The following is a 13,393-nucleotide window of genomic DNA, read 5'->3' on the forward strand; positions in this document are numbered from 1 at the left end:
CTTCGAACTTGGTAATATAAAATATAACAAAAATCTCGTTATATAATAAATGGTGTTATCCGGCGAGGAGATACCTTGAGATTTGGTTGAAGCAAAGTAAACAATCTCATAAATAACCGTCAACACGGAGTATACTTTATTAAGAAGTAAAAGAAAATTTATCGTAACCTTAAAATGGATATACACAAAGTTGAAAGTATTAGTGATGAAGTTTGTGATGTTGAAACACCAGGATCGGATACATCAAGGAATGTGGATGACCTTATAAAACAGCTAGGTCAGCAAATGAATACTAAATTTGAGCAATTGACACAGCAAATAGTTACTAAATTCGAATAAAAGTTAGAACAAATTACAGTCTATGACACAGCAAATGAATACTAAATTTGAGCAATTGACACAGCAAACAGCAAATGGATACTAAATTCGAACAAAAGGTAGAACAAATTACACAGTCTATGACACAACAAATGAATACTAAATTTGAACAATTGACACAGCAAACACAGCAAATGGAAACTAAATTCGAACAAAAGATAGAACAAATTACACAGTCTATGACACAGCAAATGGATAATAAATTAGAGCAAATAACACAGCAAATAAACTCTAAACTAGAACGAACAGACTGTAGGATGGAACAAATTTTGCACAGATTTACCATTGCACGAAATTCGGTGGAAGCGGTTGAAACTTAAGTTAAGAGCATTGCAGTCAGATTAGAAAATTACAGGAAGAAATAAATACTATCAAGGAAAAGATTATCACCGTAAATGGTAATTCTGATTCCATCATCAACAGAGACCATATGCCAATTGAACCCAGACTAGCTATAGAAGAAAGTGATATACCTGAAAGCTATTCTGAGAGGGGTGATAGTGCCTCTAGTACCGGGAAAGAAGAGAGAAGGCCGCATTCATCACATCGCAGGAGAACCAAATATGTAAAGTCTAAACATCTAAAACAGTATATATAATAATAATCATTTCCGATTTACCGAAATAAGATCTCTAACCAAATTTACTGGAAGGTCGGAAGACATACCAGCAAGTGTATTTTTGGAAAAATTCGAAGAACAATGCGACTTAATTGATGTAAACAAATCAAAATTTCTTAAAATTTTGCCACACGTTTTACTACCACCTTGCTTTGTTTGGTTCAAAGCGATCAGGGGGAGCTTACGTAATTATTTAGATTTCAAGAACGCTCTGCTTTCAAATTTTGAAAATGATTTTATGTTGGCAAACCAAGACGCTTTGGTTCGAAAAAGACGTTATGATCCAAAAATTGATAAGAATCTTACTGATTTTGTGATTTCCGTCTATAATGAGTTGAAATTAATTAATGCATACCAACAGGAATCCAGAATTATAGCATCGATCCGGATTTTGTTACCTTTTAGGTTGCAGCAAATACTGATTTCTGCACAATGTATTAATTTCAATCATCTAATTATGATAGTGCAAAATTTCGAAAATCAATCAATGGTGCAAAGTGATACTAATCGAAACCAAACTAATAATAACCGAAACCAACCCAATCATATTTCGATCCGAAATATCATTGTGGGGGAAGAGTAGTCCTAATGTAAAAAGTAATGATAGATTCAATTATACTGGTAATAGAACCGAACCCAATTTCAGAGGAAACAAATAATAATCGTACAACATTTGGAAATCAGGCAAACAGTATATCGAATTTTTCTCGAACTGGATTTCGTAGTAATTTCATAGGTGGCAGAAATTTTCAAAATAGAAAGCAAAGAACTGGAGGAATTCATAATATACAGGACTGTATTCAAGCTTGTGCGATTCAATACAACCTGATTGAATCTTTTGGTAATGTAAGTTGAGCTAAAATTATGGCGTCCGTCAATACCAAAGGAAAATGGTTACCGTTAATTAAAACGTTAGCTCCTTCAGAAGTTTTATCTAAGATTAACATAGATAATGTCGATCGATTCTTAATATAATAATTTGTTTATTTGTATTATTCCTAGTTATGATATTGATCAAGTCTTGTTTTGTTTCACTTTGAGTATTGTTATGATTTCTTTGTAATTTGCTTCGCTTATCAATATTGTGCTTTCAAAGTATTTTATAATCGTCTTAATTATGCCCAAATGAAAGAAATAAGTTATGTAGTATTTCAATATACTTTAATTTAATTTGTCAGTGAGCTCGAATGATATTGAGTTAAAGAATCTATTTTAGGACCTAAATAATTAGCAAAAGGGTCGCATTTTGAATAAGTCCTCTTCGTCAATAATTTTATAGAATTAAAATGGAATTGATTATTAAATGAATGTAAGGATATTATTGAAACAAAATGAAATTAGTATATATGTGTTATAATTTATATATGTGAGAGCTATTCGGAAAGTAAGGTAACCACGTATGTAAGATATGTAATGGTCCAGGATTCTTTCTTCAATTGTAACCAATTTAAGAAGTCCTAGTCGGGAGCCATATATACAACAATATTGTATATCTGATATCTTGAATTACTTCCATTTTTAATTGTAGCTATTTTGGACAATGGTGCTTAAAAGTGCACAATCTGTTGTGAAGAAGAAGAAAAATGTAGAATATTGGTTGTGATAGATAGATATTTATATAATGATAGTTATAGTTTCGTGTTGCTATGACAACAAAAAGTTTTTCATGGAGATTTGAGAATAAAAGTAAGTTGTGCTGTATATAATTCTAATGTGTGATAATAGATGGTTCTTGCAAAATATATAAAAAAAACTAAATATGCTAATGGTGGTGTGTTATTTATTTTAATCTTCGAACTTGGTAATATAAAATATAACGAAAATCTCGATATATATTGTTCATCAATGTTAATGGCCCACCGCTAGACAAGCTCAAAGTAGAATAGCTAGTTATTTCTTGGCTGAAGGATGGAATCATTCCGCTACGGATGATTTACCACGAAAAAGTTTTGAAGGCCAACAGGGACGAAACCCGATTTCAGATTTGTTTTCAGGTAGCAAATTACGAGTTACAGAAAATGTTTACTTGTACTACTAATGGCTTATTTGTGTTATTCAACTTTGTATCTAACTTTTAATAAGTCCCTTCTTTGCTTTTTTATAAACTAGATATAAATTACTTTGAATAAATATTCATAATAATTGAAATTATGCATATTTCTAACTTAAATTTAACGTGGTGTTTTAGTGATTACATAAATTACAATTACTGTATAAGCACACTTTGTGGAGATGCTCTCACAAAGGGTACCGGAGCACCTTTATACGCTATAAAAAAACTGATTTTTCAGATCTTTTGTGAGAAAAATACTGTGAACTCAGAAATTATAACCTTTTCTATATTGTACAGGGGTATGTTCCTGCGAATAGAAGTTTCTTTTGGAATGCGTTGAGAAATTAACACTTGCAAGAATACTCTCTTAGTACAAGTATATTTTAGGCACACATTAATCCTCCCTCCACCTCGAAGTGTTTCAATTTCTACACTGACAAACACTTTACCATTTTATATCGTAAAGGTCAGATCCAACCTTTATTGTAACAGAGTGCTGCTTGAGCGATTGACCGTAGAAATTCAAACTCCGATTAGTAACAATTTCACAGCCTTGTCTTATTACAAGTGTAAACTTTTTAGTCAGGAGAGAAAAGGCTGTGGATCATGTGTCAGAGTTGATGACAACGGATATTGGTGAGTCAGAGTAGATCACAGTGGATGAGAGTGGTTCATGGTGTGTCAGAGTGGGTCACGGTGGGTGGTGGGTCATGGAGTTCAGAGTGAGTGACGGTGGGTGGTGGGTCATGGTGGGTCGTGGGTCAGAGTGGGTTACGGTGGGTGGTGGGTCACGTATGGTCGTAGATCAAGTTTTCATTGACCCACGCCAACTCTGCAAACATCGTACTCGTGGGTTTTCTCGGGGTTCTCCCGTTTCCTCCCACTTTCTTCACTCCACCATTTCATTCATTTCTCATCATCACCGCCTCTGTTAGCCTAACCGACATAACCGTGGGACTAAACCTGGAAGATTTCATTTCATTTATTTTTTCCGATTTCGTTATCTTTGGAATCAAACATTGTATTTCAATCCAAATTTACAAAGATGTGCATAAACGAAAAGGCAAACTGCAATAGATGCAGTCTGTTAGAACGACATACTTTTTAACGCCACAGAAGTTCGTTTTACGATTTTCTCAAAAACTATGGATGAAAAAAACGAAATTAAATCTTTCAGTTTAACGTCCCCACGATTATGCCCTTTAGGCTAAGGAAGACGGAACATTAAGACAAGTGAATGATAATGGAAGAATTGATGGAATGAAAATATAAAAGGAAACGACAGTACCGGAAGAAAACCCACGGACAAGATTGTCCACTACAAACTTACTTGGCTGGGGATTGATCCATAGACCCCAAGGATCAGAAGTAAGCTCTCTCCGTGGCCTCCTATTATGAAGATTTAACCTCTATTATTTTCTTCAGCTCGATGAGATCTATCAGTTGATATATGCCTTATCTTTGGACAACATTTTAGTTTAATTGTAAGAGTTAATGATGAGTTTAAGCTATATCTCACTCACAATACTATGTACTGTCGTCAGCTCGTGTCATAATAAACAGCATAATGAGGGCATGTTTAACTATCAGTTTTACTTTAATACGTGGTTGGTAATGTTCTCATAGAGCATCAAATTTTACGTTTACAAAAACATTCCATTTCTTTTGTTTCATCTTCTCGAAACCAATGCATGTTATATATATATATCACATATTCCTTTTACTCATCTCAATAAGTTCAGCTATTGGTATATCTCTCATCTTTGGCCATGTACTTTCTCGTTAAGTGCTAATAATATGCATATTGTAGACTGACATGTATTCTTGGTGCATAAGTGATTCCTGTTGCTTGCAGGTAATACATTTTCTGTTATCAGCTGTGCCCAAGTAGAACTTTTCACAAAGCTCAGTTTTGTGAAGTTTCCCTCTATTTTCAAATTTTCTTCTACTACTTTCTAGTTTAAGCTACTGTCCGGAGATGATTTATTTCCGCTACTCTTTCGTGGATTTATTTACTTGTTATTTTAGTATAGTAAAAGACTATTTACATACTTTAACAAGACTTGAACTCAATGAAACAATTTGGCAATTCTAGGCATTATCTGTACACTTGTCCGACTGGAAGAAACGAGTGGATATAATTTCATCTTCATATTTCGACAGATATTGGTACTTGCATAGTCAGTGGCAAAACCAGCAGCGCCGTTTGACAAAGTACACAGAGTAAACGGACACGTATCACGTCTTATTTGGATCACACAGGAATCCTTATAAGATTGTACTGTTAGTACATCCGTTTATCCTCACAACAACTCTTGAAAGGAAACGAATTTTTAAATTCTGTTTTGTGCAATAGACAGCTAGAGCAATTCTCTCGACCAATTACCGTTAACGTCTTTATGTGAAACAGTGACAATGGTGAGTATTCATATCACGTTTAAAATCTATATCATTCCCTAGCTTCTATGCAACTTGCTCGGTAGCAAAGATCTGTTGGTTGCCTATAATAAAGAATATATACCTAGGTATATACAAGTAACTTTCCTTACTTCCAAATTCTCGCTTTCCTTACTTCCTTACTTCCAGTACACAATACGTGGAATCGCGTGATAATCTTTACGGTTTTTAGCAGAGTTTATTAGTTTTAACTTGCCTCTCATAATGTCAGTAGAAGTTTAATGTCTTCACAACGTTTGCATTTTAACCAGGATGCGAAATCTTGAGGGTTGGGGGATTCTTTCATTTAATATTTTTGAAAAAAAAAAATCCTCCATATGTAATTAAATTCGTTTCGTATGTAATTAATGGCAGAACTAGTGGTTAGAAGGTATCCCTAGTATAGATGTTTAAATATGTAAAATCTCTATGTCGAAACATTCCAGTGGGAAGAATTTTCTTTAACACTCCTGTCTCTACCCCTGAACCTGCTTCCAGTTCGATTGTTATGATTTCGCACCATGATTTCAATTATCAAGAATAAGTTTCCCTTATTTAAAGTTTATTACGAGTAGTCGGTGTGTCACTGTTAGGAGAATATGCTTCACTGTTAGGACTGTGTGTGTAGTTATTAGCGTGTATGTATCACTGTTCGTAGAAAACATACAACATTACTAATCTACTACTTAAGAGGTTGTCCACGAGACGAGACGAAAAGTAAGATTATTTAGTCTCGACTCGTAAATTTTGGTGAAGTTCATCTCCTCTAGACTCTCGAAGAATTCTTTACTCTCTTGTCTCGATACTTAAAAACTTTTCTTGTCTCGCCTCGAAATTGTTCTGCCTCGTTTCGTAAACTTATGTACAAACTTTATGCCTGATATATTCTTAAATTTGACCTAAAAGTGATTAGAAGTCTTCCGCGTCACGAGAAGTTCATATATGATTTGATATAATAACATTGAAACAATGTTTATTATTGGAGTATATTGTGTAATGACTCGTGCATCTTCATAAATGTTCTTCGTTGTGTTCGTAAATCACTTTATCAATTTACATTTTTTTATACTACGAATCAGGTTACGCTAAAACAGTTAATGAGATCAAAGACTTGAGTGAATTAGTGTTGCCCACAAGAGTCGTCAAACTTCTTGTCTCGAATTTAATAAGATATTTCTGGTCTCGATTTCGAGACAAGAATCAAGAGAGAAGAAATTTCTCGTCTCGTAGGAAACAGTTTTTAATGGTATACTTATCATATATAAGATATAAAATAGATAATAAATAAATAGATCAGCAGAATAAAAATTACCAACTGTATCAGATTGGCAACGAAATACCATATACCTTTTAACTGCATCATCATCATGCCTTTTGTCATTGTTATACTGCGAGTGTTGGAGTGGTTGTGTTCCATAATTGTGGTGATTTGTGGTATTACGAAAATAAAGATTTTGGAAAAGCAATATGTGCATAAAATTTTGTTTCAAATTGGGCAGGACATTTCCACAAACTTCCAAAATGTTACTGGAAATGTACGGAGAAGACCGAACCCAGTGTCATGAGTGGTTTTACCGTTTCAAAGCAGGGAGAGCATTCATCGAAGACTTGGCAAAACTTGATTTACATCATCATCATGTGATGACGTTTCAGAAAAATCGTTTCATGAAAATACAAATTTTAAAAAAATCGTAAATTAAACTATAGTTTCTTTTACTGATTTCAGACTCTTCTCTGGAAATACGGATACTTACGATGCAGCAAACAAAGGCATCGGAAGCGAAGAGACGAAGTTCGTAGACACATCAATAAAATAAGAGAAGATACAGTTGATTCAGTCAACCCATTCGCAACGTGTTCACGACACGATTTTCAAGAAGCAATCCAAAAGTTCCAGGTAAGCTAAGGGGAAAATAATTTTGCATCTTTGACAGGAATTTTCTTTTAAATGTTTAGCAAATATACTAAGTTAAAGTTTTTAACATCGGATGCATATGGAGAAAGATTAAATCTGCCCGTTGTACTAAATTTTCTAATTATGCCTTACATTTTTGTCATCGACAAAATGCGAGATTTTTGTCCTATTAAGAATTTGAATAACTGGATGTAGCACTTCTGGAAATATAAGTATGCTGAAATATTACTAGTTCTGTAACGAATTTCTTAATAAAATAAGTAGAAACTATACAATGAACGCGACACTAAATTAAAGGATTTTCACAAAAGGAAGTCGGCGTTATTTTGATTCATTATTTATTATGTTATATGATGTGGTACAGATAAATTCGCTTTGTCTATTGGTGCTAAATGGAAACAATTTCCAATTTGTTCTAGAACATGAGCATTAACGTTTAAATAAAATTGCCTCCATTGTGCCTTGTGCGTCGTGTGACATGCAGATTTTTTTCATCACAGGGTACATACCACAATGGAGTTACCTCCATTTTGCATCAACCGACATAGCAGATTTTTCTGCACTACATAGAATTTTAACCAGTCGCAATGGAGGTGTTTCCATTTGACAGAAAGTGACATCTTCTCTGCAGCATCTAGGATATACCTAATACTGTCAAAATAGAGCTGCTTTATTAGTCTTTCAAATCATGCCGAAATATTTCCTTTCGCAAAAATGCGATTACAGTATTTTAGCTTAATATCCAACAAGAAATGTATCTTATATTATATTGCCCCTCTTCATCTTCTTCCAGCTACGTCTACCGATGATGTTACATTTATTTGCAAGTTATATTTCCTAGGTATATACTTAGAATTTTACATGTATTACGTGATATGTGTAAAATATATTAAATTACCTAATAGCTACTACTGTCAAATAAAAGTATTTATTTACTATTCCTAATCCTTTCCCAAATAAATATCCTGCCACTTTTGGAGCATGGTCAAAAGTAATATTAATAGAGAATATCATTATCTTTCATTTTGTGTCGTCACCCAACTGAATTCTGTTACAAGTAGTAAGGTAGGTGTAGGTAAATACGCCATGTTAAGCGTGTGGTTATTTTTTATGGCCTTAATTTTCATAAAACAAAAAGAACAAGACATGTGTGTTTCAGAGTAGCCTTTTCTGCGTGTAGAAAAAAATATGGCAGTGATGCTACTCACTTGGCTACAAAGTGGCGTATTTACCAACATGTGCAGCTAATTACGCTAAGTCGAGGATACTACTAGAAACATGTAATAAATCTTACAATTGCTTACATCGTCTGTATTATGTGAAGTGAAATATTACTACAGCAACATGGTTACAGGAAAAACTAAAATAACCGAAGTGCAAGATGAAGATAAAAAGATAAAATGTAAAAACGATAATCTCCAAAGTTGAAGTTCCAAATTAAAAAGTTTTAATTCATAAGAAGATAAACAAACAGTGCCAATGTGCTATGAATTAGAAAAGCTACACTGATACTGTATGGAACATGTGTGACAAATAAAAGTATCTTTGTCTTCTGCAGTCAGTCCTGCTCAAACCCTGGCCTATTTCGCTGCACCATGTTTGGTTTTGATTTAGTAGCCATGGAATCACAAATACTGAAATTACATTTACAAAACAAAATGTTCCTAGACGGACACGAAATAAGGCATACATTGCTGTAAACAATTGGCAATATTCTGAGTTAGCACGGTACTAATAACGGATTCTTATCTCTATTGGAATAATAAAGTCCTTCCACGGAAGCTTTCGAAGTAAACAACACTGCATGGCATGGCACAGTCTCAGCGCTGTCTCCCGGAGTATTCATCAAATCGGATTTGTCCAAGACCGTGGCACATATTGGAAGCGCATTTTAGCGGATTTAGTCGGAAACGTCCCAACACTGAACAATTGCCGTATTTAGCCGCACTGGCGTATATACCTGCACCTGCAGTTACCTTATAGTATTCGTCACTGTAGAAGTAGGTGTGACACTGTTAAGAGTAACATGTACGTAATAGTTAGGATTAGATAACAATAGAAACGATTTTACACTTAACACGGTATTTTTTTTTTTTTTACATAAAGTGCATAAACAATTAAATAATATGTTCCAATAGATTTATTATTGGCAATGAATGACATGCCATGAAAATTAGCAACAAAAAATTATCTTTTCTGGATTTTGTCCAAAACAATACCCAGTTATCATGAAGTAGAGGTTCGGATCAAGAAAACTACTTTCGATTTCCTGCAGAAGCCATGTGCAGTATTGTATACGTCTAACACTGCGGAATTCAAATCCTGTTAAAAGGGGGGGCACAGTGGCTCAGTGGTAGAGTGCTTACCTCTGATGCATGGGGTTCGTGGTTCGATGCATGGCCAAGTAAATTTGTGGTGGATAGCATCGTGTACTGGCATGGGAGATCGGGTTCGATTTCCGGCGGGAGCTCATATGGTTCGGATTCCAAGATAATCCCGTCGCTGCTGAAAAGGACGTTAAACTCAAAATCAAGTCAACGCAACAACATCGTGTACGTGGATTTTCTCGGGGCACCTCGTTTCCTCCCGCATTCTCATTCCACCAATTTCTCCATCATCATTTACATGCCTTAAACATCCGTCTCACTCAGACTAAAGGGCATAATCGTAAGACGTTAAACTGAAAAATTTCAATTCATTTTCGGTGTCTCGTTTGTTTGTATTCTTTTTTTTTCTTCTTTGCTAAAATTTAAATCCAAAAATCAACTCTGATGACCTATAATGCGAAAAAAATCGCCGTGAACATTATCTTTTCTGGATTTTGTCAAAACCCACACATTATAAATCATCCTTGCCCTTACATGATTTCTTCAGCTCGACTGATGAATGATTATTGTTTGATACGGAGGCATGAGCAACGAAACTATTTGTCCCTATTCAGATCAGGGACGGATCCAGGGGGGGCGATCGGGGTGATCGCCCCCCACAGAAGAGCAAACTTTCTTATTTTATATATATAAATAAAATCCATTCCAGAGTTTGGAGCCTTTAAAAGTAGCATTATGACAACCTACCGTCCCCCCCCCCCAGAAATCGGTCCTGGATCCGCCCCTGATTCAGATGGATGTGATCTACCAATTGATATACGCACCTTTCATCTTTAGGCATTTTTCTTTTTCGATAATCCTTATAATATTGTAGAAATAAGATCATTGTGATATTTAAAAGTAACTTTGGGAAGCTTAATAATTACCCTAATAAGGATTGGCAAGTATTCAGTTTGTTCACTATGGAAGATTTGGATTTCATTTTGAGTTTAGTGTCCGTTTCAGCAACGAGTCAATATGATACGTAGACCTGCAGCTTAACGTGGGTTTCGAACCAGATGAGTTCCCGCCGGGAATTGAACTCGGGTCTCCCACGCCAAAGGCGCTTACGCTAACCGCTCACCTACAATGGAGCTAACCATGGTAAATTCATATACAATGTATAGCTTTATTAATTTGTTTCAGAATACTGTATTAATTATTATTTTTGTTCTCTTTTAAATAGATGGTTTATGACCTTCCAATAACAGGACATCTCGATGATTCTACGTTGCAGCGTCTGTTAGCGGCCAGGTGTGGAAATCCTGATGACGAAAAACCTTTATCCTTGCTTGAAGAAACAGGTAAATAACTGACAAAGAACAAAGAATCGAGACCATAGTTACATGGGTAAGGAATTTTTGGTGAGGTCATAGTGCAGATTAAGAATAAGGGGGATGTTTATAGTAAAATCTGTCAAATTAACAGAGGAAAAGTAATGGTTAAGAAACGTATTTATGAAACACATAAAGCACCTGTGAACAAAGAAACAAATAATGTTAGTGGTTCGTTATTAAGCAATTGTAATGCAAAGGTAACTTGTAGTGATTATCTAGCACAGGTTGGTGTGTTTTTCGCACTTATTTTTCTTTATCACCGTCACTTCGCGCCTGGTCCCTGTGAACGCTCCTCCTCACAGGCTGTCAGAACTGGAGTAGATAGAAGTCTTGCTTATATAAGCACTTAGCACAGGTTGGTATTTTCTCACGAGTAGTTGTTTTAATGGCATAGAAGTTTTCAAGTATTTATGGCACACTGGTATGTAGAATATGGTTTATGGCTTATAAGTTTGGAGGTATATGGAGAGTTCAGAGCACAAGGGCAGCAAGTCGAATTAACAAACTTGTGAGAAAAAGAGACGAAGATTGTATGATACGCTTAAGAATATGGAAAAGTTGATACTGGTTTTACATTATAAAAGTTAGTTATAATACATGGATATAAATCTTTTCTGCTTGTTTGCGGGCATAGTTGCTGTGCATTTCATTGATTGTAGCTATCCGCAGTGATGATTCCACTTCACCTCAGAACATTAAGGATTACTACCACCATAGATTATTATACCAGCAAAACATCTTCTAAGGATTTTGGAAACTGTCCTGGAGATCAAAATCAACACTCTCCTGACCATTTACGATTGTCGTAGGAAATTAATTTCTAATCAAATGTGCCAATCAAACTTTTCCAAGTACTCTTTACACATTTTTTAAAGGACTATGTACCTCCAAAGGCCAATTCTTCTTAATCACTGTCAACTACGGTAGCACCAATGAGTCCGATTAAAAAAAATCTTACCGATATGATGGTATCGAATGACAGTGGCATGATATATGCGTAACTTATCTCCAACAGGGGGGCCGCGGTGGCTCAGTGGTAGAGCGTTCACCTCTAATGCATGGGGTCCTTGGTTCGATCCCAGCTCGCGTCAAGTGAACTTTGTGGTGAACAAACACCGTGTGCGTGGGTTTTCTCTCGTTTCCTCCCACTTTCTTCATTCCACTATTTCATTCATTTCTCATCATCACCGTCTCCTTTAGCCTAGGCTGCACAATCGTGGGACGTAAAACTCAAAGACTTCATTTCGTTTCATTATCTCCAATAGTATGAATAGTTTTCTGAAAATCTGCTTTCACGGTGTTTCTGAGGAGCTCATCCAAGCATGATGTTGATCGGTGCCCATTTTGCAATGCTGTATCACCAAACCGAAATTTGACAAACCAGCGTTGAATGATACGGTCATTCGCCATTCCTAGTCCAAATGCACTGTTAATGTTTTTTACTGCTTGCTGTGCAGAATATTCCAGTTATAATTCGTAAACAAACAAACAAACAAAAAAATACCAGCTATTGTGTGTTCTCTATAGCGCACTTTCATATGACCGTGTTCAACAATGCACTGCCTCCTACCTATATAACTAGGTATCCCAGTCTGTTTTCAGGATATATACAGAGTTTGTGACGTTAGACTTGTGACCCATCCCCTTAATCCATCGCTGTGTTGCGTTGCTAAGGTAGGTTTCCCACCAGACATCAAAGCGAACATTCATTCACACCAAACTAATAATTTGTTTAACTCTCTGTGCTTTTCCTTGTGTAAATTTTCCTTTAGAATATTTTAATAATTTTAATTCTTATTTTGATCGCAGAAAAGAAAAAGAAGAAACGCAAGAAAAAGAAAAGTCGTTCTCGCCATAAAAGAGAAGTTTCTTTTATATCTCTGTTAGATGACGCTAATAACAACAGGATCTCCGAAGTCATAGAAGGCGTAGTGGTAAGTAACAGCTAGCAAAGGCACTCTTCATTTATTTCGTTGTATTGACTCCCAGTCTTCTTTAAAACAAATGAAAGTATTAATCATATGTTCAAGGTGAAATAATAAAGCTATGGATCAGTGATATCCAATAGTAATGAATCCGAAGGTCATAACAGTATTTATTAGTAAAAAGAGAACTGCAGTTAAAAATAAAATTTAATAAACAAGGAATATATATTTCTAATTATAAACCTTTATTACTATTACTAACTTTACTAATTACAAAAGAAAAAATATTAAAATGAATAAGCCTATTTAATAGTGTTAAAACTTTTTTTTTTTAAATCTTAACCGACATGACACATGTAACACA

At 35.1% G+C, this 13,393-nt stretch overlaps 1 protein-coding gene across 1 annotated transcript in view; it reads left to right on the forward strand.

Moving 5' to 3' along the window:
- The window catches only part of LOC145666846 (matrix metalloproteinase-21-like), a 227,550-nt gene that overhangs the window by 61,642 nt on the left and 152,515 nt on the right, over positions 1-13,393 (forward strand). Inside the window, exons 3-5 of the mRNA XM_081734421.1 lie at positions 7,213-7,383; positions 10,954-11,071; positions 12,914-13,038. Coding sequence (XP_081590547.1) covers positions 7,213-7,383; positions 10,954-11,071; positions 12,914-13,038 — 414 coding nt within the window. The remainder of the gene's footprint in view (positions 1-7,212; positions 7,384-10,953; positions 11,072-12,913; positions 13,039-13,393) is intronic.

The sequence above is a fragment of the Thermobia domestica genome, chromosome 12 (assembly GCF_964235325.1).
Source record: "Thermobia domestica chromosome 12, izTheDome1.hap1.1, whole genome shotgun sequence".
Taxonomy (NCBI): Eukaryota; Metazoa; Arthropoda; class Insecta; order Zygentoma; family Lepismatidae; genus Thermobia; species Thermobia domestica.